General features: G+C 49.8%; 1 protein-coding gene across 2 annotated transcripts; it reads right to left on the minus strand.

The window, feature by feature from the left end:
* Window positions 1-10,007: 10,007 nt before the first annotated feature.
* APOL5 (apolipoprotein L5) lies at window positions 10,008-24,599 on the minus strand. 2 transcript variants are annotated; one of them, XM_080810556.1, is made up of 6 exons: window positions 24,385-24,599; window positions 20,318-20,428; window positions 16,070-16,193; window positions 12,382-13,275; window positions 11,969-12,113; window positions 10,008-10,344 (listed from the first exon to the last, which is right to left on the minus strand). In XM_080810556.1, the coding sequence occupies exons 1-5, from the start codon at window positions 24,473-24,475 to the stop codon at window positions 11,999-12,001; spliced, it is 1,335 nt and encodes a 444-aa protein (XP_080666682.1). In that variant the 5' UTR covers window positions 24,476-24,599; the 3' UTR covers window positions 10,008-10,344; window positions 11,969-11,998. The 2 variants fall into 2 exon arrangements, with proteins under 2 accessions (XP_080666682.1, XP_080666683.1); XM_080810557.1 differs by lacking the exon at window positions 11,969-12,113.
* Window positions 24,600-25,001: the final 402 nt, after the last annotated feature.

The raw sequence follows: 25,001 nt of genomic DNA on the forward strand, positions 1-25,001 counted from the left end.
ACAGTATTCATTGGGTTACTCCTATTATTATCAAGTAGCTGGAATTGTGAAGGTCGGAGTAGTTAGATCTTTAGCTTTTATTCCTTATTTTTTTGTATTACTATCCATGTGTATAAATTATTGATCATGTTGCTGGCTTTTATAAACTCTAAGCGAAGGAGGAGCGCTGCCTCTGCCTTTGCAAACGGTAATGAAGCACTGTTTTTAAATAAAAGAGAGAAACACCATTCTTGGGGCTCTGTGTGTTGATTTGGGGGGGATCCCTGGTTCCCTCTTCCTGAGGCTCAGAACCTCCACCTGGGATTTGACTTTGAAAGTTGGTGGGGAAAGGAGGCAAAGCGCAGTGCACCCTGGACGGAGGGCCCTCGGGGTCGCGCGGAGCCGTGGGGTACATGAGGCCCAAGGCGGGCGCAGCCCGAGAGCCTCTCTGCGGATTCCTCCAGGCTTGGCTGTAGCTGGTGTTGGTGCTCCCGCTGCTGCCCCCCTCTCAGCCTTCGTGCTCTCCTGGACTCCTGACCGCCCAGGTTCAGTGCTCCTAACTGTGGGGTCCTGCTGGCCCCAGGCCTTCTCACCTGCCCCCCCCCCAGTGACCGCCCTCCCCACCGAAGCTCCAGAAGTCTCCAGTGCCCATGCTTGGCCCTTGGATCACCCGGCTTTCCGTGTCCTGGAGGAGCTGGAAGCCATCGCTGCACGGGGCCCCCTGGAAGCATGTTTGCTTCTAATTCTAGACGCCACCTGAGTCCACGCCCCTTCGTCGCCCCCGCCCCACCGCCGTCTCCTGTTCCACGCAAGAGACCGTCCTCACCTCCTGAGCCGACCCCACCTTGCACTCGCACCGCGTCCTGGGGACCTTGCTTTGTCGTGCCCTCCCGCAAGGTCCACCTTCCACTGCCTATGAGTTAGTAGGAAAGGTATTAGCATTTAAACGTGCTTATACCTTGAACACGTTTTAAAAATAATTCCACAAGATCCCAGGTCCTCTCCTACACGACAAACTTCTGGAATAAGTTTCTGCCCACCGACTCCAGTGACTTGCTCCGGCTTCTCCCCCAGGAGCCTGAAGCAGCCCCTTCTGGTGACGGCAGGTGGATGGTTGCCCCTGCCAGCCCTTACCTGACGGGGTCGCATTCAGCACTGCCAGGTGTTCTCGACCCTTCCATTTGCACGGCCAAGGAGAGAGAGGTCTCCCCTGCTGCCCAGCCCCGCCCCCAGCGGGTCGCCTCTGCTCCTTCAATCTCCCTGGTTGCATCCTTTGCTGGCCGCACCCACCTCCTGGGGCTGTTCTCCGAGGCCGCCTGTTTACATCCACGGCACCGCGTGGGGGCGCGTTTCTGTACCGACCCCCACCCCCAAGCCTGGCCCGGGCACCTGGGTCTCCAAACTGCTGTTCGCCGTGGGGCACCCAGTGCCCCGCACGAGTCGGCACTTTGCAGGTACCTGTCAAGTTCCCTTTTTCAATGTTTTGCGTGAAGTGAGACTCAAGTTTCCACCCTACCTCCCTGTCTGTTGTCACCCCGGGGGACGGCCACACTTGCAGAGCCTGATCCAGAGCTGTCCACACTATCTTCTCAGTCTGCCTGGCCGCGCGCCTCCCGGGGTCTTCCCGTGGCCCCCCTTCTTGCCCAGCAGGTCACGGGAGCGGCGACCCAACTGCTCTTCTCCCAGCCCTTCGGTCGCGCTGCGTGTGCAGCAAGTCACCGTGAGGAATGAGGGGCCCTCCGGGACGAAGAGCAAGCTAGGAAAGAGGGGGACCCTCAGCACCCGTCAGCTGCCTCCTCCCGGGCCCTGTCATCTCACCCTCCACGCCCACGGGACTTGGAGACACGGATGCTCATGCTGCCCCCTGTGCCACCAGCACCAGTGTTTCTGCCAGGACGCAGGAAACCGGAAACAGGCCGCCTTAGCTCCCTATGGAGAAGTCAAACCCCAGGCCCTATCTTTCTCCCCCATTCAAGCCGAGGAAACTGCATAGCGGAGGGACCACATCGCTTTGGCCCCGAGTCCCCTGAGTACGAAGTGGCGGACCTAGGAGCCACACGCTGCCAGTCCAGCTCCCTGGATCGCTGAGCGCTAGTGTTTCTGGTGCTTCTCCTGCCAGAACTCTCGCAGAAATCCCGGAGCCGGCCTCCCGCTCCCCCAACGTCCCCGGCTGTCCCCGTGTGTAGGGTCCTCTTCCTCCTCCCAGCCCGCAGATCTCGGCCCGGCTCTTCCTCTCCCGAAAACTCGCCGTCAGTGTCGGCTGTGGGCCAGTGACTCCGCCCCACACCCCGATTCTCCCCGCCCCCCGCAGTCTGGGCTCCTCGCCCCCCGCCCCTGCCCGCTGCTGTCCACCCAGCTGCTCACATGCATTAGGCTTGAGATCGCCGCGTCCCCCCAGGGCTTGTGTTCCCTCGGGCGGGAAACTGAACAAAGGTTGGCAACGATCGCTTGAAAACCCAGAGGGGGAAAGAGAGAGAAATGAGTGCAGAATCTCACCCGAGGGAAGGTGTCCCCCCACCTTGGTCTCGGGCATCTGCCCCTTCGAGGTCTGTTTTCCCTGCCGCCTTGCCCGTCCTCCGTGCCCTGGGTGCGCCAACTCCAGCGGCACCGACTCCTGAGCCTGGGACCCACCCACCCCCACCCCCACCCCCACCCCACCCCCCGCCGCAAACCCCCTGGGCACCCGCATCCTCGCCGGTGCCCGTATCCAGCTCTGCCCTCTGCCCCCCTGCACGCTCCCCGCGGAGCCGCCCTGGCCTGCCTTCTGCCCCTGGAGCAAGCTCATCCCCGCCCCAGGCCCTGGGCCCGAGCTGCTCCCCCTGCTTTGGAACCTTGGCGCCCCCTCTCACCCTTCTGGGCTCCGATTAAATCCTGCCCCCACCCTTAAGGGAGCCTCCCCTGCCCAGCCCCCATTTGACCTCCTTCCCCGCACTTAACCGCTCTTCGATGATCTCAAGTCAGCTTATTTCTCGCTTCTCACTCCTTGCACGGGACTCCGTTACCAGCGGGTAAGCTCCGGGAGGGGAGGGGGCAGACAGCCCCACCCACTGCACGGGCCCAGGGCCTGGGCTCAAGGTGAACGCTCAGTGGCCCCACCCCAGCCTCCCGCACCCTCCTCTTCTACCCACCTAGTCGTCTGCCCTTTGGCCTGATTTCTCCTTCTCAAATAAGTGTGACTGTATCATCCCTGGCCTCCAAATCCTTGAGAAAGTCCCGTTTTCCAGAGTCTGAAATCCAAATCCTTAACACGGCACTCAAGGCCTCCCTTGCTCACCTGGCTCCTAGGTGCTATGTGCCCCCCCCAGCCCCAGACAAGCCATGCCTCCCTCTCTCATTGCCCTGGCCCCTCTCCCCCTTCCAGATGAACTTGTCCTTGACTTTCAAAGCTCAACTCAAACGGCACTTCTTGACCTCGCTCCCTCTTTGCTGCCAGAGAACCCACAGCATCCCTTGCCTTCCCAGCTCTGCATCCGGCCTGCTGAGCGGGCACTCACCCGGCACCGGAGCCAGCTCCCCCTCAGCTTTGTTGGCCTGCCCCCCTCCCGCTCCCATCACTCTTTCCCCTCCACAGACCTCCCTGCGAAGCTTTCTTTGCACCGAGCTCAGCCCAGGGGTGCAGCATCCATTAGCCATGCAGACGTCAGGCCCCCGCAGCTCCTGACCCGTGCCATTTGGAGACGAGACCTGGAGAAGGTGCGTGTTCTGTGAGGGAGTCGTGCCTGTGTCTTTTCTCCCACCAGACCGAGCTGCCAGGAGACAGGGAACCAGACAACTCTCCCACCTTGCTGGGCACCTGCTCCCCGCCCGTGAGCTGTACTGCAGGTGCCACACAGCAACACAGCCAGGGATGCGCCAGGTACAGCGGGCACAGGCTCTCCTTCTGGGGACCAAACACTCCCCAAAGATTTTACGTAAAACACAAGGGGACTTTAAGACGAGGGTCGGAAAGCTGACTCCGAGCCTCAGGCCCCCCGTTCCTGCACCTCCACCCCGAGGGGCCGGGAGCGACCCTCAGCACCCAAGGTCACGGCTTTTGGTTTCAAGAGCGGACTCAAGTGCCAGGAGGACCACCTGGCTTCCGTTTCTCTTGGCCACAGCCAGCCGTGTGCTCTTGGTCAAGTCACTGCCCCCAAGTATGGAATGTCCCGATAGTGCCTCCCCAGGCTGAAGCCCTGATTCCGTGTGCGGACACAGAACTCTCTCCAGGTGAAAACCAGGCCTAGACAAATGCTCGGTCCCAGGGTGGAGGCCAGTCCGGTCGTGCACGCCCACCCAAGTGTTCCATCTTGCCCTTGGAGCAAAGTTCCTTCTCCTCCTCGGTCAGTCCTAGGCCTCTGCACCCACAGAGCCCCGTAAAGAAGCCTCAGGAGGGCAATCATGCCAACACTTTGACCAAGTGCTAGCAAAAACCAGCACCACCCAGGGGCTTGTCAGGAAAATGACATATCAGTTTCTAAAACTCCCCGATCCGGTTCTCGGCCAGACCCTGGGGGTTCCCAAGCAGACCAGAACCCTAAGGAGGCCAGAACCCTACTTACAGACCCAGGCTGCATGCCTGGAGCTTCTGGCCCAGCTGGCTCCCCCGGGAGAGGCCAGGCCTCTGGATCTGGAGAGGGGGAAGGCGACGCCGGCCTGCACCCTAGCTGGATCCTACCCAGTAAATGATTTGGGGTTCTGCCATCTCCTCGAGGGCGGGAGACTTCCCGAGGTCTCCTGAGAGGCAGAAAACAGAAAAGCTTGCTTAGAAAGGCTGGTGTTGGCGTCTCGGGGCTGCCTGGCCCGTGGTCCCAAACATGGTCCGCTTGTGTGGGTTGGAAGAGGACTCGGGTGGGAGCCCTGAACTTCTGCTCAGCTTGGCTCTAAACTGCCTCTAAACAAATAACATCTATTAATTTTTCCAGAAACGCAGGGAAGAGGGTCGCCGGCCCAACTCAGCCAGTGAGCCTCGGTGTGCGAGGGCCGTGGCTCTGTGCGCCTCCCTCCATCTTGCCTCTGGGCTCCCCGGTGTTGCCTTTACCCCCCACCATCCCCGGCTCTATGCTGTGTGTGCTCTGCCGGAGAAGGAGGCTGGCGAACAGGTAGGCCGGTGGGCTGGGACTGGCAGGAGGGGAGGCTGCCCAGCTCCGGACCCAGTGGTCCTAACAGTAAAGCCCCACAGGCTAACAAAGCCGCCGTCCAGGCTGGCCCTTGACCTTGCAGCCGAAAGGGGGCAGGTGTGAAACGTGCTCCTGGGATCGCCGCGGCTTCTCCATCACACTGTCCGTTCCTTCTGGGTTCTGAAATTGACTTCCCGGTTCACAGGGGGGGATGTCCCCTTTCAAAAGCCAGAAGTCCAGAAAATCCAAAGTTGCTTCTCTTGAAACATGTATTTTTTTTTATCTTTTTGAGGATTGCATTTATTTATTTGACAGAGAAACAGACAGAGAGAGAGCACAAGCAGAGGGAGCAGCAGAGGGAAAGGGAGAAGCAGGCTCCCCGATGAGCAGGGAGCTCGATGCGGGGCTCGATCCCAGAACTCTGGCATCCTGACCCGAGCCAAAGGCAGATGCTTAACCACTGAGCCACCCAGTGTCCCCTCCTGAAACATGTAGACCAAGAGTCAACAAATTTTCTGTAAAGTGCCAGATAATCAGTATTTTAGGTTTCGCAGACCACCTAGTCTCTCACAGCTTCTCACGTCCTGCTGTTGTAGCTGGAAAGTAACCTGACACAGGCACAAATGGACGTGTCTGTGTTCCAATAAGACTTTATTTATAAAGCCAGGTGGTGGACCAGATTGGGCCCGTGGGCCGCAATCTGCTGACTCTTGCCTTGGACAGATCACAAGGCTCCAGCAGTCTCCGGAAGGCTTTAGATCAGGGCTTGTGAAAAATCTCCCACCAAGTACAGACTGAACGTACTTGCTAATGTTGGTGTGGGTGTGCAAGGGTAAAAAATACTAAATCTCCCCATAATGTTTAAAATGCGAGTGATGTCAGAATTGACATACATAGACAAACTTAAAATGTCTGCCCCGACCCTACAAACACAGACATGTACAAATTCCAGCCCTACTGCTCCTTGATGGTGTGACCTTGAGAAAGCCACCGGTTTCCTAATTGGGACACCTAACCAAGGCAGCGCAAGGTAGTGGTTATGAGCAAGGAATCAAGATTCAAGAGAGCTCTGAGTTCCAGCCCTGAGGTGCCACCTGCTAACTGGTCGACCTCGAAACATTTCACATCCTGTGCATTAAAATCCTCAGCTATAAATTGGAAGATGGCACATGTACCATTGTAGTAGTCTGTTGCAAGGATGAAATAGGACAGTATTTGTAGACTACTCAGCATGGTGTCTAGAAAGTGCTAAGTATTCAATAACTATGGGCTACAATTCAACAACTGGTAAAGCATTTAGCAGAGATCCTAGTGCAGCGTAAACCATCAATATCTCTTTCCTCTTTTCTTTTTTGAGGGGGAGAGGGACAGGGAGCAAGGAGTTTCTCGATGTGCAGAAGGATTCCTCAGGTTGGGAAGGTTGAAATGAACCTTCCTTAGCATGGAAGATGCCCCAGGACCGTGCTCTCTTAAAATATGTGTGAAAAATGAGAACTTACCGATAGAATGTCATCGATACCGATAGAATGTCATGATAGAATGTCAATCCAATCGTATCGCCGAGTTGCCCTGTATTTCTAATGACCATGTTGCAAGAGGTGTAGACGAAATAGGATGGGATTGACCCAGAGGTCTAGGCAGGTATGAAAAGTCTAGAAACATGGGCATCAGTCCAACATGGGCACCAGACCCTCAAAGAACATGGGGTGGACACTGGGCATTGGCACTGCCGTCTCTTCATTATTGGGTCATTCCCATCATCACAGAATCATGTTAGTAGTACTTTTTTTAAAAGATTTATTTATTTATTTTTAGAGAGGGTAGGGTGAGAAGGACAGAGAATTTTAAACGGACTCCATGCTGAGCACGGACCTCATGACCTTGAGACCACGACCTGAGCCCAAACCAAGAGTCAGACTCTTAACCAACTGCGCCACCCAGGCGCCCCAATATTTCTTCTATCTTAAAAAAATGTTATTTCCTTTCTTGACCTCACTCCCTGTTTCCATATCCCACCCCATTTTTCTGTAAGACTCTCCAACAAAACGCCAAAGCTTTGTCTGTACTTTGTCTCCAGTTTCCTTCTTCCTTCTCATAAACCCTCTCCAGCCAAGCTTTTGTCTTCTACCATTCATTCCACCATAACTGCTCTAGTCAAGGCCACCAATGGCATCCATGTTGCTAAATCAGATCAGGGCCCATTGTCCTTGAGGCTTTCTTCACTTGGCTCCCTGGACACCCCACTCCCAGGTCCCCTCCAACTTTGGCGGCTGCTCCTCTGTCTCCTCTGATGGTTCCTCCACTTCTCCCCATCCTCTTCAAGCCCGGGGGGGTGGGGCGAAGGGAATTGAACTTGTACATTTACTCTTTTGTACATATACCCAAGTCTTTGGTAACCCTATCCACTCATGATTTTAAATGTCATTTATTTCCAAATTTGTATCTCTGACCAATTTGTTGGTGGAGACCCAACATCCCAAATCTAGATTTACCCATCTCACCGTCTACCCAGCATCTCCACTTTCTTGTCTGTTGGATATCTTGAACTTAACATGTCCAGACTGAGCAACTTGATCTTGCCCCACACTCCCATTCCCACAAAACCTGTCTATTTTCGGTAATAACCAGTTGTTCAGGCTAAAACCTTGGCCTCATCCAGGCTCTTCTTTTTCTCTCACACTGTACACCCAGTCCATGAGCAAATCCTATGGGCTTTACCTTCAGAATAGGGTCCAGGATCCGACACTTCTCACCACCTCTTCGGCTACCACACTGCTCCAAGCCACTATCCGCTCTCCCAAGGATTGTTTCAGTAACTTGCTAACTGGTATCCCTGTGATAGACTTGCCCCTGTGGCCTCTTCCCCACACAACAGCCAGGGCAATGCTGTTAAAATCTAAGATAGTGTATGTCGCCCCACTCCCCTGCTTGAAACCTTCCAATGTGTTCCCATCTCACTCAGTAAAAGCCAAAATCCTACCATAGACTATAAGACACTGTACCTTGTGGCCTCCAGCTGCCTTTCTGACCTCATCTTCTATCCTCCCTTCGAGTTCCCCAAGCTGTTACTCTGCTCCTAATACACAGCCTCTTTGCAGTTCCTTAAACCTGTCACCTGTGTCACCTTTGCTGTCCCTCTGTCTGGAATATCTCCCAGATATCTTCTGGGCTAGTTCCCTCACCACTTTCATGTCTTTGCTCAGATAAAAGCTTCTCAGAGGTTTTCCCTGATGATCTTATTTAAATTGATTTCTTGCCCCATCCTACACTCTCTATCTTCCTTCCCAGATTTATTTTTCTCCCTAACATCCATTACTTTATATTATACTGTATGATTTACTTATTTACTGCCTTTCTCGTCTGCCTCTCCCACCACCACCATGAGATTTTAAACCCCATGGAGGTAAGGATGTGTGTTCTTCACTGCTCTATCCCAACTGCCCAGAAAAATGTCTTTCACTTGGTAGGTAATCAGTGGATATCTGGATGGGTGGGTGAGTGGCTGGTGGGTGGTGGATGGATGGGTGGATGGATGGAGAGATGGATGGACAGATAGATGAATGGACCAATGGACACATGAGATGGATGGATGGGGGCATGGGTGGGTGGATGGGTAGACAGGTGGTGCATGGATGGATAGATGGATGGGTAGATGAATGGATGGAGAGATGAATGGATAGATGGAGAGTGGGTAACTAGACTAATGGTTGGATGAAATGGATGGGTAGATGAATGGATAGACGGACGGATGGATGGATGGAGGGCATGGGTGTATGGATGGATAGATAGGGGATACATGGATGGATAAATGGATGGACAGATTAGTGAGTGGTTGGATGAATGGACAGATGGATAGAATGGACGGGTGGGTGGTGTGCGGATGGTAGATGGATGGATGATGGACAGATGGATAGGTGAGATGGATGGATGAATAGGTTAGAGACTGTGTAGGAACAATACTGTGATTTATAAGAAATACATATATTTGGTCATTCATTTGGATGACCAAAATATATTTTTCATATATACATGATCTTCATCCACAGTTCTTGGCTCACAACTCCCCAAAACCCTTGGAATTTCCTGAGTGATAAGATCCATGGATATACCTTGTGTTATGATATTTGGTCCCTTGTCCTCAGCTCCTGAAAACCCTGCAGAGCTTCTGAGGTGAAATGAGTGTCTTGTTATTCACAGCACATGGTAAGTCCACCACAGCTGGAGTTAGATTCCCGAGGTGACTTTGGGAAACACCTAAGGTTGGGGTCTGCTTGCCAGGGGAACCAACTACGAACTGATGGTTGGAACTTTCAGTCTCATGCCCTGATTTTCCGGGAGGGTAGAGAGGCTAAAGTTTGAATCACCCGATGACCAAGGAGTTAATCAATCATGCCTCCGTGATGAAGCCCCCCTAAGGCCCCCAAAAGGACAGGGTTCAGAGATCTTCCAGGTCAGGAAGCCAGGACACTTGCACGTGCCACCGTGCTGGCCCCAAACTTCAGTGGGGACAGAAGCTCCTTTGTTCAGGTCCTTGCCTTATGTATGTCTTCATCTGGCTGTCCATTTATATTCTTCAATTTCCTTCATGATAAATGGGTAATCTTGTGAGTAAAAGGGTTTCCTTGAGTTCTGGGAGCTGCTGTAGCATATTAATCAAATCCAAGGAGCGGGTTGTGGGAACCTCTGATGGACAGCCAGGCGGTCAGAATTGGCCTCTGACGTGGAGGGTGGGCTTGTGGGACCGAACCTTCACCTGTGGAATGTGATGCTCTCTCCCGAGTAGATAGTGTAAGAATTGAACTGAATTCTCGGATGGCGTTGGTATCACAAAATTACTGTGGGGGTGCAGAAGCCTCCCCAGCGCACACACACACATGTAACCAAACCCGAGCTCTATCCAATGCACAACAGAGCTGGTCACTGACACATGGATTATGCCTCAAGGAAAGGGTTTATTCAAGAGGCGGCCAAACAAACCTCAGATCTTCTCCCCGAAGGGTTGGGGGTTGGGTATGTTTAAGGACAAGGGGTCAGCATGTAAGTGGAATGAAATATGCTAATTGGATAGAGGGAAAAGCAGATGCCTTCCTTTCTGAGCAAGCGCGTCCCTTCGTGGGACAAGCGTTCAAAAATGTAAGTGTGATGAATGCGGGGATATCTCACGGTGTGTCCTCGCAGAGATTACTTTCATTCGCTCCTGGTCCCTTCTGCACAGTTGCAAGAATTCTTCCTGGTTTTCTCCTGTCTTAGCCAGGAGATTGGTCATCTTCTGCAAAACAAGTTCATAAATCAGTCAGGTTAGCCTAGAGTTTTCTTAGGGTAGAACAGTCCAGCATTTGCTACCTTACCGTGGTGATTACACACACACACACACACACACACACACACACACACACACACACACACAACACACACACACACACACACACACACATTGGAATTGGGTCCAAGAACCCAAATGACTTAGACTTCCTGGGTTTTCAGCCACTGCTCACATCGTGAGAACAGTCTTCCCAGAAAACCCCCTCCTTCTCCTCCTCCCAGGATGGCTTTATTCAGTGGGGAGGAGGAGGCTGTGTTCATTCAAGTGATTGAAGGAACTAACCTAAGACCAGCAGATGATGGTTGTTCGTCTTTTAAAAGAAAAAAAATCTGTTATTTTGATGTCAATACTCATTTATCTGCTTTCCATTTCATGAAACAAGTCCACATCATAGAAAACTTGATAAATACAGACAGATGGAATGAAGGAACACATAAGCCCATCCCCCACAGACAGAGGTGGCTGTCGTGGGACCTCGCTGAGTCTCTCCCGCTTAGATCTGAGAAGAGAAAAGTGTGTACACAATTCTCATCCTGCTTTTCTCATCTAACTGGGCAGAAGAGATGTTTTCCATGCTGATCCAATTACGGGCTCTCCTGAACACCATCTAGTAGGTACATCATGTTCTCTCAAATGGATGACCAGTTGTCTTGGACCAGTGTCCTAGTGCTGGGCCATGTTGATGGTGTCTAGTTTTTCAGAACTATCACGTCTAGTTTTTCAGAACTATCACTTACCCCCAAATCTGCCCCAGCTTATTAAGAAGCAAGAAAAAGGACCCGAAGAGTAAAAAGTATATTAATGCAGTAGAATAAGAAGACCTCAAACACCTCCAAGCGGTGGTTCCCAACCTCAGCTGTACAGTGGAATCACTGGGAGAGCCTTTAGAACTCCCCAGGTGCAGGTCATAACCCCAGTTGAGGAAATCCCAGTCCCTGGGGACACAAGGGACCCACCCCCTCATCAGTAGTCATTGAATTTTCTTAGGTGATTCCAACTTGCAGTCAAGTTTGGAAACACTCCTGTAGGTCCTGGGTCCCTGTTACGGGTTTCAGTTAACTAAAAATCTGTGGAACGAACAAATGAATGAATGAATGAATTGATAATTACGAGCCTTCACACCCTCAGCAAAGGCTGGTGCGTCCCTCCCCGGGACCCCAGGAGGTGGCCTTGCTACCCAGTCCCGTTCTATCCTCCCTATAAAATTAAAGAGGAGTTTTGAAATTCTCCTTTATTTCCCCAGGAATGGTTTTTAGTTTTTACAGCTAGATATTTAATGTCCCTAAAAAGGAAAGTCTAGCGGCGCCTGGGTGGCTCAGTCGGTGGGGCATCGGCCTCCGGCTCAGGTCATGACCCTGATCCATGATCATGACTGAGCCCCACGTCAGGCTCCCTGCTCAGCGGGGAGCCTGCTCTCGGCTCTGCCTGCTGCTGCCCTGCCTGTGCTCTCGCTCTCTCTCTCTCTCTCACTCTGTCAAATAAATAAATAAAATATTTTTTTAAAAAAGAGTCTAGAAATATAAACTATTTTTCAAATAAAATTCTTTTCCCAGCTCATTTGAAACGTCACCTGTATCCTGGAAGGCCGCCCTCGGGTCACTCAAGACGCGCGTCGGTGGCCCCCTGCGGTGAGCCGGGCCCCGCCGGATGCTGGGGACGCACGCACTCCTGCCCTCCCAGGGGGCACACCGCACGGGAAGACGGGCAGCGAGCACCTACACGAAATTTGTGATTTCTGAAGAAATTTGTGATTACTGAAGTGTGTGGGCAGCGCTTCGAGCGAAAAAGATGGGATTCTGGGAAAAAGAGGAGGGACCTCATTTGGCAGAAGGGTGCGGGCAACATCCTCTGTCTCGGCAGGAAGGACAGTTTCCAACCTGCCTCTGTGTATGCACCCGCCTGTTGAGCACGGGCCCTGGGGGGGACTTCAGGAAGACCAGGCCCGCATCTGCCCTACGCGCCCCCGCACCCCTTCCTTCCTACCTCCTGCTATGGCGACCCGCTCTTCCGCCATCCCTGCCCTGGATGGTCTGCTTGTAGCACTCGGTGAGCTGCTTCAGCTCCTGCTCCAGCTGCCGGGCGACCGTCCTCAGCTCCTCGGCGGTCTCTGCCCTGGCCCCGTCCTCCAGGTGCTTCCAGCTCTCCAGGAGGCTCTTCACGTCCTGCATGAGTAGGAGGCCAGTCCCAGCAGCCCCCACCAGCCGCGCACCTCTGGTCATGGTCAGAGCGGAGGCTTCAACGGCTGCCTGCTGCTCTCCCGCCCTCCAGAAGGGGACACGGCCTGTGGCTATGAAATTTTTGACCTTAGCCATGAAGCCAGAGTTGGCTTTGGCCATCTGGTAGGCCCGAAGTCCCTTGACGTGCTCAACGACTTTGACACACCTATCGGCGCAGAACAAAGCAGCACCGATTTCGGGAAAGCTTATTCCTTCCAGAGCGTCGTACACCGCGGGGATTTCCATCGGTATCACCTCGCTGGCTCTCTCGCGGGCTGTCGAGTTGTTGTTTCTTTCTAAGACACTTGTCAACACGCTGGTGGCAACCGCTGCCGCCCCCAGGCCCAGCGCAGCCGTTGAGAGCATCAGACTGGTCCCTCCTGTCACGGGGGACAGGGCCAAACCCAAGACCTTCAAAACTCCGGAGATGGCGCCTGAGGAGCTGGCCACCAGGTTGGTCTTGGTGAGCATCTTATGGGTGGCGTCCACTTGGTCTGCGATGGCATGAAGCGCCTCGATGCTCTTTTCCAGCTTACGCTTCTGCAGGGGAAAGCATAAGAAAAACATCTTCTCCTCCTGCGAGAGTTCTCCTGGCATGGACACTTCCTTCCATCGGATCAACTCTTCCATCAGGTTGTGGTACAGTGTGCTGGCCTCATCCCTGTGGATAGCCCAAGTCACAGAATTATTTCTCCAGCTCTGGGATGGGCTCCCCAATAAAACTAAAACTTCTAGGTCATCTGAGTTCTCTCACGGATTCAGGGAGCAGTGTCCTGGGCATGAAGCATCGAGACACAGGGTTCCTCTCTAGAGGGTCACCTGGGGCAGGGGGTGACCCGCATGTTTACGTGGAACAAAGTCGAAGCCATCGCTCTGTGCGTCCGACTGGCTTGCCGGTCCATGCACCCACGGACAGCTCTCGTCTGGCTGTCCAGGGGACTAATGGCTACTGCGATGAGTACAACAAATGCTGAGAGCATGAATGACTTTTGTTATCGTCTCTTAATGACTATAGATATGCACACGTGTGTCATTTATACATCCAGAACAGCTCGTGGGCAAGGCTATCCAGGGAAATGAGAGTCCTGACAACCTACAGAGGAGAGGGCTTGGTTTTCTGTTTATCCGTTAAAAAGGGATCTACCTGGAAATCGTGGTTGCTTCTGGGGAAAAGAGCTGGGGAGCAGGGAACGGTTTGAGGGAGATTTTACTTTTGACCGTTTGCCCTTCTCCTTTGAAGTTTGTTTATCATGTGCATGTACTAGAATTGACTCCGAAAATTAACAAAATAACACTTGCAAGGAAAAAGGAGGGAGAACGTCCAAGGAGACCCCAAATATGACCTCCTTTATAGAGAAGGGCTCATCGTTCGCCATTTGGTTTGATGGTGTTGTTATTTTGGCAAATCGAAGTAGATTTCTAACAAGAGGGCGGTTGTGCTTAGACACGGAAGCTTCTGCTCTGTTCGCTTGTGAGCAGGCAAGTCAGTCATCTTAAGAAGTAATGGGGAAGGAAAAAAATTCTTCCATTAAATTAAAATTTCCCCTGTATTTTGGAGAAAAGATCACCATTATTCCATTTTCCTGTGGAATCGATTTTGTCTAGTTCCTGGAACACAAGTTTCTGCAGGCTCTGTGTTTGGGAATCACCGTTCTGAGCAAATTTGTCTTACAGGATCGCGGGTTTCCCAGGTGGACACCATTGGACGGCGCAGGATGCCGGAAACAGCTGCCTACAGCACGTCTCAGAATCTGACTTCTCTGACCCTTAGGTTTGTTCTCGTCCTCGTCCTACGTGAGCCCCCACAACAGACCAGGCATGGGTTTAATACTGGAGAGGAGGTCTTTGGAAAAGAAGACAGGGCTCCGGGAAAACCACGCTGGGACCAAGCAGTCCTGAGTCCTCCAAAAAGGGATTATTGACGATCACTTTAGAGCCCTGGGCAAGGCCATCAGCAGCCTAAGGTAGACCAACCAATGGACCCCTGCCCAGAGAAGCAGCAGGACCTTCCCAAAACCCCGCCCCAGCACCATGTCACTGTTTAACAAAGCCTTACTCAGAGTGTTCTTTGGGACGTTTCTGTACATGTAGGCGTTGAGCCGCCCTCCAACAATTCTTAGAACTACACAGTGCGAGAGGAGGAAGGTTTCCCCAGATTCTCTGGACATAGATGGCAGAGAGGCGTCCACGCCCCTGCCACAGCGGATGGGGTGTCCAGGCCACTGTCACAGAAGTATTTTGATACACCTGCAGGCTCTGAAAGGACCACTACATTGGCCCTGATGCTCTCTGCCAGCCCAGTGCAGAAGGAAAGCGGCCGTCGGCCACGCTTGCTCCATCAGTGCGTCCAAGCCCCTGCCCCTGAGGACAATGCTGGCCCCGAGGGCGTAAGTGACTCTCCCTAGATGACAAGCCAGTCTGTGATGGGATTTGGCTGAGAACCTGGGACTCCAGCTTCCCAGAAGCGTCTAGTTGGCCTCACCCGCTGGTCAAGGCTACTGTTCCCTTGAGAAAAGGGAAACCGTCTCTTCTGCCTTCACCGAAGGAGGGGGGACAAGCCCGTGCGCAGGCACTGTGGACGCGACCTAATTCACTCGAGTCCAAGTCCATCAGCCGGCAACATGCGTAAAGGGCTTTGTTCTGAGCTGCCCCAGGATCAGTGGGCCCCGTGAGTCTGAAGACTGGAAGAGGGACGGGTGGGGGAGGGAGGGAGGGAGGGAGGTGCGTGGAATGGACGGTTCCCATCGTAAAAGGGCAGGCAGCCCTGGTTTGCACGTCTCAGGGAGATTTTAATAATTTAAGAGTTTAGGGTAGGCCCTGGAGCTCATTTTACAGAACGTATGGACCCTTGGGCGAGAGTAAGGACAGCCTCTCTAAGGCTGGGGCCAGGCTCTGCCCGACGGCCTAAAGGGCCAGGCAAGAGCTGTGAAAGAGGAGGCCCAGGAGTTTGGGTCCCAAGGCCTAGACGTTCTGGTGCCATGAGCAAGGATGGGGAAAAGGAAGCAAGTTCTGCTTCTAGGAATCCATCGGCCAACAGGCGGAGGGTCTCGGCACCTGTTAACGTGCTTACCAAAGGTTTTAAATTTGCTTTCCTACAAAAAGGTTTTATGAGGATGTGTAAATCCTCCCGCCCCCTTTCCTGCACATTTCTGGTTGCAAAAGGAGATACATGAGACAGCACGATCCATGCTTAGCCAACTTGGTCCAAACACATTTGTATGTTTCCTACCATGAAACTGGCCACAGCTTAGTGACAGAATCTGGATATTAACCATCAGACTTCCTTCCCCAGCTCAAACATCCTGGGAGTCAGGTCAGTGCCAGACGCTGTTCTAGAGGCTGGGATTAGGTCTCGGGGCCCATCAGTCCAAACCCCCGCCTTCGTAGAATGCACATCGTGGTGATTACCAACACACCCCCCCCCACACACACACACATCACTGTTCTAGGATCACCTGTCCAAACCACTTCTCTCCGCCATCGTCTCCCAATCCTCTGGATGAAAGAGCATGTAGTACACTTCTTCTCTAGTAATCTTGTCCAGAAAATCATCAATGATGCTCTGGCAAAACAGACGACCTAGTTATAACATTGTAGACAAGAAAAGCAAGGTTAGAATATAAAAAAATCTTAATGTCTTGAACATTTCACATCATCTTGGTCTAATGATTTTAACCAAACAATTAAACTCTGATAAGACTCAGTGCTAACCAGGACCTGGTGAAACTGGTGATCTCTTTAGGTTTCAGGCTTGCTTTGTTACTCTACAGAAATGTTACTCGTTTTCAACGCTCCTCTGTGCTTCACTGAATGCTTGCTAATTATAATCGTCATTGAATGAATGCTTCAAGAATACATAATCTTGGGTCGTTTTCCTATTTTTTCAATACTTATTTTTCTCATTTTGGTTCCATGCCTTGTTGGGTTAGCTTGAGTTCTTAAATTATTTAATTTTATGAAACGGCTGTAGCATTTTGCTATTGGCAGCTGATTTGCCAAAACCACTCTTCATCATGCTAAGGTTTGTGTTTTATTCCTATATCAAAATATTTTTATTAGGAGTATTTTCAGGCTCTAAGGAGATGATCATAATTTTCCTTTTTTTAATTTATCCCATGAATATAATGTATTGTCTGCATAAATTTCCATATATTGAATTGTCCCTGTATTTCATGAAAACCTCAATGTGGTCATTGCAGATTTCCATATCAATCTGCTATAGATTTACATATTGTACTTAATATGTTCATCTTAAGGTCACAAGCATTGAGGTATAGTTTTCTTTCTGTGTAATCAGAGCTTATTATTAGTGTTATATTCATTCATTGCTCAATACATACTGTGTTTTCTGTTTCTGGGGCAATTTATATGACATGAGAATTGCTCGTTTTCTGGAAGCTTAAAAGCACTTTCAAGCTTTCTGATGTTTGCTACAGCTTCATGGGATGCTTTTGATTTTTAAAGGTTTTTAATGTGATTCATAAATGTTTCTCCTCCCTGGCCCTAGCCCTCACCCATACCTCTTCCTGTTTTGAAGATTTAAGGGGCAGTAACAAAATCTGTGATATTTCAACTTTGGTTCTCATTTTCTGTAAACGGGTATTTCTCATGTTCTTTGAAAAGATGTTTCACAGAGGAAGAAGTACAATGGCCAATAAATACATTGGCAGCCCCCCCAAATTCATATTTAGGCCATAGCAAAATACCATCTCATCAACCACTTCGGCAAAGGTTAAAAGAATGAAAGCATCCTCGGGGCGTCCGACTCTTGGTTTTGGCTCAGGTTGCGATCTTAGGGTCGTGAGATTGAGCTCTGTGTAGGGCTCCATGGCCAGCACATAGTCTGCTTGAGTTTTGCGTGCTCTCTCTCAAATAAATAAATTAACCTTAAAAAAAAAAAAAGAATAAAAGTATCCCATGCTGCTGAGAAAGAGAGAGGGGACTGTGTTTTCTGAGACACTTGGTTGGAGCAGAAAGCGGTAACACTTTCAGAACGATGATTTGGAGTATCTCAAAACATAAATGTGCGTAGGCTGAAGTTCCCATTCCTCCTCTGGAAAGTTGTCCCCCACAAACAAAATGGCTTATACATAGAGAAGCATGTGTAAGACCCTCACCAGTTCCTTGCAGTGGTCAAGAGAAATGAAAACACCCAGAAATATCCATGTAGGGAGACCATCTACATTTAAACACACCAACATAAAAGAAGGACTTACAGACACGAGAAAGAATGAACCCAATCTATATGAACCAACCTGGAAAGAGATCCAGGATTTGTTAAGTTAGGAGAAAAAAAGGTGAATAACATGATCTCCACTTTAAAAAAGATTATATATGTGGTCTAGGACTAGGGGAAAATTCCGGGTGGAGGTACACCCAGTGGTGAGCAGGTTTAGCCTGGGGGAGAGAGGCTGAGGTTGGGGGAGGGAAGACCCACCCCTCTACCTTTGGCTCATCCGTCTTACTGGACTTTGTTACAGAAACCACATGCTTCTTTCACAATAAAAACCAGTAAAATAGGGGCGTCTGGATGGTTCAGTCGGTTAAGTGTCCGCCTTCAGCACAGGTCATGATCGCAGGGTCTTGGGAGCACGTGCCGCGTCAGACTCCCTGCTCAGCCTGCTTCTCCCTCTCTCTCTGCCCCTCCCCCCAACTTGTGCTTGCGCACACTCTCTCTCTCTCTCTCTCTCTAATACATAAATAAAATCTTTAAAAAAAAAAAAAACCAGTAAAATAAAAAGACCTTTGTAACAAGGCATCCCTATTCCTCACCCCCTGGTCATGACCAACTCTCCAGCTTGTGTGGTAAGGCGTTTAGTGTAGGGAACACTGTTGAGCACGTAGTGAGACAAGCAAAAGTTGGATGAATTAATGTCATTAAATATTAATATTGTCATTTAAAAAAAATCTACATGTGACAAGTTTTCCTAACCTGTTATTTTGACCTTTGGGGTCATTTTTATTACAGAGTATCTCCTATATGCAGAAAATGATTTCAATCTGATTTGTACCCAGTTTAATACTTTTTACTAATTAATGCTATAGATATGAATTGTTCTTATTTATTGCCATAATTGTTCCACCTTGATCTGAATCACATTGTTTTAGGTGTTCGGCTCTTTCCTTCTTTGCTCTCTTTCTAGCCCACACAGACACGCTGAAGAGGTCTCAGCTGATGTAAGTGCTTTTGAGTGGCTGCCCATGAAAGCTCCTTGAAGGTAGACATGTCTTTGCTCTCCTGTCTACACTATACCTGGTGAACAACCCATAATGGGGGCACAGTTAGAAGAAGGGCTCATCATCCATGAAACTGAATTTTTTTCTATTTAAAATTGTGGTTGAGGGGCACCTAGGTTGCTCAGTAGGTTAAGCATCTGCCTTCAGCTCTGGCCATGATCCCGGGGTCCTGGGATTTAGCCCCACATTGGGCTCCCTGCTCAGTGGGGAGCCTGCTTCTCCCTCTCGCTCTTTCCCTCCCCCTGCTTGTGTTCTCTCTCTCTCGCAAATAAAAAAATAAAATCTTTTTTAAAAATTAAAATAAAATAAAACTGTGGTTGACTGTCTTCCCAGTCCTGGCCTAGAACAGACTTTGGGGGCGCTACCTCATTTTGTGGGGAAAAGTAAGAGTGAGTGATCGGGACCAAGGCCTGCCAGTGCTGGGTCTCCTTGAGATGGGCCCAGATCCCTTCAGTTTTAGGAAGCCCCTCTAAGACTTTATGATTTATGCAGAGGATTAGAGGCAAGTTTCATGAATCTTCATATTCCATATTCCATATCATTTCTGTAGTTTAAAATGTACCTTCTGGCAAGAGAGCTCAGAACATCAGACTACCCGGGAGGAAGCAGCCACCCTTCTCCCAAAAAGGGCTTCATATTCCTCTGATTGGCTTAGATTCCCCAACACTGAGGGGCCTTGGCTGTGGCCACCCTCCATTCAAGGACAACACACACACACACACACACACACACACACACACACACACACACACGAGCCCTCTCTCTCTCGGCTTCCTGTCTCTGCCCCCGAGGAGTGATGAACCCACCGGTCCACCTTGCTCCCTCATTTCTCCTTGGTTGGGCATGCCCAGTTCATCAGCCAGAGGCCAGAGTGCTCCTGAGATCTGGGTTTGAGTTTACAGGGAGAGAGAGGCTCTCTTGGAGTAAACCACATAATGAAATCCACTTTGCCAGGGAACACTCTGGCAAATTCTTGGGCTCTGGAGATTCAAGCCCAAGCCAGGAGATGCCATAGCCCCTTGTGCTAATATCTTCTCCAAGGACCAGTGAGTGAGGGGTGTGGCTGGACAGAGGCCAAGTGCAGGTACGTCTGGGTTCCTGAACACACAAGTAAAAGCTGACCCCCAAACTCACTGCACAAGCCTACCAGTTGAAGGGTGCAGGGATCGGTGGGGCTCATGCAGAGGCTGTATCTCAATCTGAATATATATTCTGATTTAGGGTTCATAAAATATGTTACCTGGAGCTTAGGGGCCCTGGATGCAATGTCTCAAATCGTAAGGGGGTTGTGAGCTGGATCTTGTGGAAAATGAGAATGAGAATGAGGCCTTAGACCCTCGCCTTCACTTTAGGACCTAGGACCACCCCTACTCAGGGCCCCAGGCTACTTGCCAGGCTCCAGCATCTCCCCTTGTCCATCAAGACTGCACTGTGGTCAGAAGAATCTGAGGGAAGGGGAGTGTTACCTGGGAAGATTCCAGGTGATGCTGTAGGCAAGGTGCTCTGACTGCTCCCTGGTGCTTCTCTCACCACCGGTGAGACTGGGTCCTGAGCCAGAAGGGAGGCAGCTTCACCTCCTAAAGAAGAAAACAGACCCCACAGTCATCCAGAGAGGCGGTGGCTTCGCACAGAGCTGACACCTAGGGAGTCAGACCTAAGAATTTGTAAACATATGGAATCCATGGAAGACGGTGAGCCTAGAAGGAGAAGAGAGAACCAAGAATGGAACCCTGAGAACTCCCAACATGAAAGAGGGAATTGGGGAATAAAAGGGGCCCCCTAAAGACTCAGAGGAACTTGCCCAAGAAGTAGAAGTAAAGGGAGGGACCCAGAAGTCTCTTTCCTCTCTCCATTATCCTGTGATGATGCTGGACTTCTGGATAAATGGGTGCTGGATGGATGGATCCAGTTGTCAGCGTCTCTTGGCCATTATTTGAAAGTAACAAGGAAAGGATGCAAACATCATCCGTTAGAAACTGTGAAAAGAAGGTACCACTTTTTCTGTTCTTCTAAAGGATGCCAGAAGTCAGAGAAATGAGTAGGACTTTGGCAGGAAAAGGAGAGACAATGCCAATAATCGCAAAAAAAAAAAAAAAAGAAAAAAAGAAAAAAGAAAGAAAGAAAGAAAAGAAAAGAAAAACAAAAAGGCCCTTTTCAAGGTGAAGGGCATTCCCAAAGTGCAGAAGTAAAATCCGTCTCTAAAATAAAATAATCTGTACAGATTGGCACCAAATTTGGATTGGTTCCAAGAACCAATGGACTAAATGAAGAAACACAGTGAGACGGGCCATATCTGTAGGAAGCAGTTTGTCCTTCAAATGGAGAGGAGAAGAGAATCCGCACTGTGAACAATTTGAAAACTGCCTGATTCCACAGCCTGGGGGAAACAGAAACAGAAACTTATGTAGAACGCCCACAGAAGAAAGAAGAGCTCTGCTGGCATAGAACGCAGTCCTGGCTTCTTCCTTATTTGAGTCTCCCATAAATAGCTGTTCCATGAAAACAAGCAACCGAAACAAAGTCTACATAAAAAAATATTAACTAGACATCAAAAAACCAATCAACCCAACTGAAGAACGGGCAAAGGACTTGAGTAGATGCCTCTCCAAAGAAGACACACAAGTGGCCAATAAGCCCATGAAAAGATGCTCAACATCACTCATCGTCAGGGGAATGCAAATCAAAATCATAATGAGATACCATCTCATACCCGTTAAGAAAGGGATTATTAAACAGAAAATAGCAAGTGTTGGCAGGATTGTGAAGAAATCAGAACACTTGCACATTGCTCATGGGAATACAAAACGGCACAACCAGCGGCACGTCAGATACCCAAAAAATGAAAAATAGAATTACCATATGAACTACTGGCAATTCCATTCCTGGGTATATACGCAAAAGAACTGGACGCTGGGACTCCAGCCAATCGCCGTCTTCCTGTGTTCATAGCAGCATCAGTCACAACAGCCAAAAGAGTAGAGACAACCTAGATGTCCATTGATGGATGAATGAATAAATAGAACATGTGGTATATGGAATAGATACACAGAACACATACAAGGAAACATTATTCAGCCTTCAGAAGGAGGGAAGTTCTGACACATGCTACAACATGGATGAACCTTGAAGACATTAGGCTCAGTGAAATAAGCCAGACCCAAGAGACAAACATTGCATGATTTCATTGTATGTGGTTGCTAGAGGAGTCAAGTTCATAAAGATGGGAGGTAGAAGAGTGGTCGTGGGGAGCGGTGGGGCTGGGCAAACCCCTGGGGAGTCAGTGCATAAGGGGCACAGTTGCCATTTGGGAAGATGAGAAAGTTCTGGAGATGGCAGCCAAACAATGTGAATGTACTTAATACTGCTGAACGCACATCTAAAAAGGGATGAAAATGGTCAGTTTTATGTGATGCATATTTTATGACAATAAAAAAATATATATGTTCAACATCAAACTGGAAACAGTAAAAACAAAAATGGCTACAAATAGAAACAGAAACAAATGGCATATAAAGAACTCTCTAGAAAGCTGTTGCCCAAAAGCTAATGAAAATTGTGAACAATTTAAAAGGAGAAAAAAGGGGGGCGCCTGGGTGGCTCAGTCGGTCGAGTGTCTGCCTCTTGCTTTCAGCTGAGGTCATGATCTCAGGATCATGGGATTCAGCCCCACATCAGGCTCTGTGCTCAACTGGGTGCGTGCTTGGAATTCTTTCTCCCTCTCCCTCTGTCCCTCCCCTCACTCATGTGTGGCCACTCTCTCAAATAAATAAATTAACTCTTTTTTAAAAAGGGAAGAGAACTGTGAACAATTACTTTGCAATTACTTTTTTTAAAGCAAGTGCTGCAGTTTCCTGTACAAGAGCAAAACAGGGATTTCAGGGCTCAGCAAGACACCAGGAGGAAATGAAGAGGAAACTGGTCAGGCTTAAGAAGGAAGAGACGAGAAAAATAAAGCCATCACAAAAATAAATGTTATCAGAATTCTCACGGAAGGGAAAAGATGTTGTTAAAAAAAAGGGGGGGGGATCAATTGGGGTACCTGGTGGCTCAGTCAGTTCAGCGTCTGCCTTTGGCTCAGGTCATGATCCCAGGGTCCTGGGATCGAGCCTCACGTTGGGCTCCCTGCTCGGTGGGGAGCCTGCTTCTCTCTCTCCCTCTGCCCCTTCCCCTGCTCCTGCTCTCTCTCTCTCAAAATAAATAAATAAAATCCTTAAAAAAAAAAAAAAACGTAACCGACAATGAAGACAATGAGCAAAGTGAAGTGAAAACAAAGGTCGGGCAAGAATGCACGAGATAAATGCAAAACTCCAACATCTGCTAATTGGAATTCCCAAAGAAGACTGAGAAGCATGAACAGAACAAATATTTAAAGTTAAAATCCAGAGGGCGCCTGGCTGACTCGGTCAGAAGAGAGTGTGACTCTTCATCTCGGTTGGGGTCGTGAGTTCGAGCCCCACGTTGGGATTGGAGTCTACTTAAAAATAAATATTTAAACAGATAATATAAACTTAAAATTCAAGAAATCTTTCTGGACATAAAAGAGCACACCATGTCCCAGGAGAATGGCCACTGAATGGTAGTACCAGGCCAGAGTCTAGCAAAGCTACCAGACTCCGAAGAGAACAAAAGGATCCTGGGGCCACCAAGCACATGGGCTTCAGACTTCCCATAACAGCGCAGCCCAAGAGCCACAGAGCAGCACCTGCAAGCTGTTTGTGGTGATCCTGGGTCTGTGTGTGACAATTTTGTCATGCCTGTGTCCTGGGAGATTGGCATGCTATCAGTTCTTAGGAGCACGGAAAGAAACATTTTGATTCATGGTATCTTAGATTTACTTTTTAGGATTTACCCAGAAACTGATAAGCCTTCTATCTTTTTACCTCTTATTCAAAACCTACATGCAGAACAATAAAAACAAAACAAAGCCTACATACACGTACTTTTTACGCGTTCATTGTAAGAAAAGCAGATGCTTTAGATAAACATCAGAAAGAGGACACAATCCCTTTTTTCCTTTTTTTTAGTTTTTTCTTTTCTTAATTTCTTTTCAGTGTACCAGAATTCATTGTTTGTGCACCACACCCAGTGCTCCATGCAATACATGCCCTCCATAATACCCACCACCAGGTTCACCCAACTTCCCACCCCCGCCCCTTCAAAACCCTCAGATTGTTTTTCAGAGTCCAATAGTCTCTCATGGTTCGTCTCCCCCTCCAATTCCCCCCAACTCCCTTCTCCTCTCCATCTCCCCATGTCCTCCGTGTTATTTCTTATGCTCCACAAGTAAGTGAGACCATATGATAATTGACTCCCTCTGCTTGACTTACCCAACTTTTGTATCAACATGGATGGGACTGGAAGAGATTATGCTGAGTGAAATAAGACACAATCTCTTTTGATGCCGTCACCCATGATGATGAGGCAAACTAGTATCTTAACTAGCGGAGTGTTTCACAACTTGTCCGTGCATTTTCTCCCGTATTGCTTCATACCTCGTTTGTAAGGTAAGCATGTTTATGTTTCTCGTACTTACTCAGGCTTGTCCTTGTGTGTGCCGGGGGGATGAGTTCACGTTCACCAGCTCCATGGTCAGCCCACTCAGAGCCTCTACCCCGGGTCCCCATAACTGCAAGGACCTTCTAACTTTGGAATTTTAGGCAGATGAGACGAGGCGGCTCTGAGCCGCGTTTCCACGGCTCCGGGGAGCAGCTGACCCCAGTCCGCTCTACCACTCGCACAGCTAACAGTGAGCTCTGTAAATAAGTAGCCACTTATCACCAGGCTGCAGGAAGTGCATAACTATTTTGGCCCGCTCCTCCAGAAAAAGCCGCAGGGAGATGGGCCAGCCTCCAGCATTGTCCTCTGCTTGGTGGGGGATTTCCGCAGGGTGTCCCCTCTCCTCTGGACTGCAGGTGTGTCCCTGGGGCCTGCTGTTAAGTGATGGGGTGTTGTAGGTCCATCGGTCCTGGAGATGTAGGTCATCAGGCTGGTCCCCAGCCCGAGCTCCCCCTGTTGCTCTCTCGCTTAGGAGAGTGAGCCCTTCTCTGAGGGAAGGTTATTTATTTTTGTGGATGGGACAGAAGAAGTCGAGGGAAAAGGAGATGCAAGGGAAGGGGCAGGGAGGTGCAGAGCTTGTGCAGAGGAGTGGAA

The sequence above is a fragment of the Martes martes genome (assembly GCF_963455335.1).
Source record: "Martes martes genome assembly, chromosome: 8".
NCBI lineage: Eukaryota > Metazoa > Chordata > Mammalia > Carnivora > Mustelidae > Martes > Martes martes.

Coding starts and splice junctions, on each gene's coding strand:
- APOL5 (XM_080810556.1), bottom strand. CDS start 24,475: ATGGGGACCCGGGGTAGAGGCTCTGAGTGGGCTGACCATGGAGCTGGT. Junction 13,276..16,069: donor GAGAGAAGTGGTTTGGACAG/GTGATCCTAGAA, acceptor GGCTATCCACAG/GGATGAGGCCAGCACACTGT. Junction 12,114..12,381: donor GCGGGTCGCCATAGCAGGAG/GTAGGAAGGAAG, acceptor AATTTCGTGTAG/GTGCTCGCTGCCCGTCTTCC.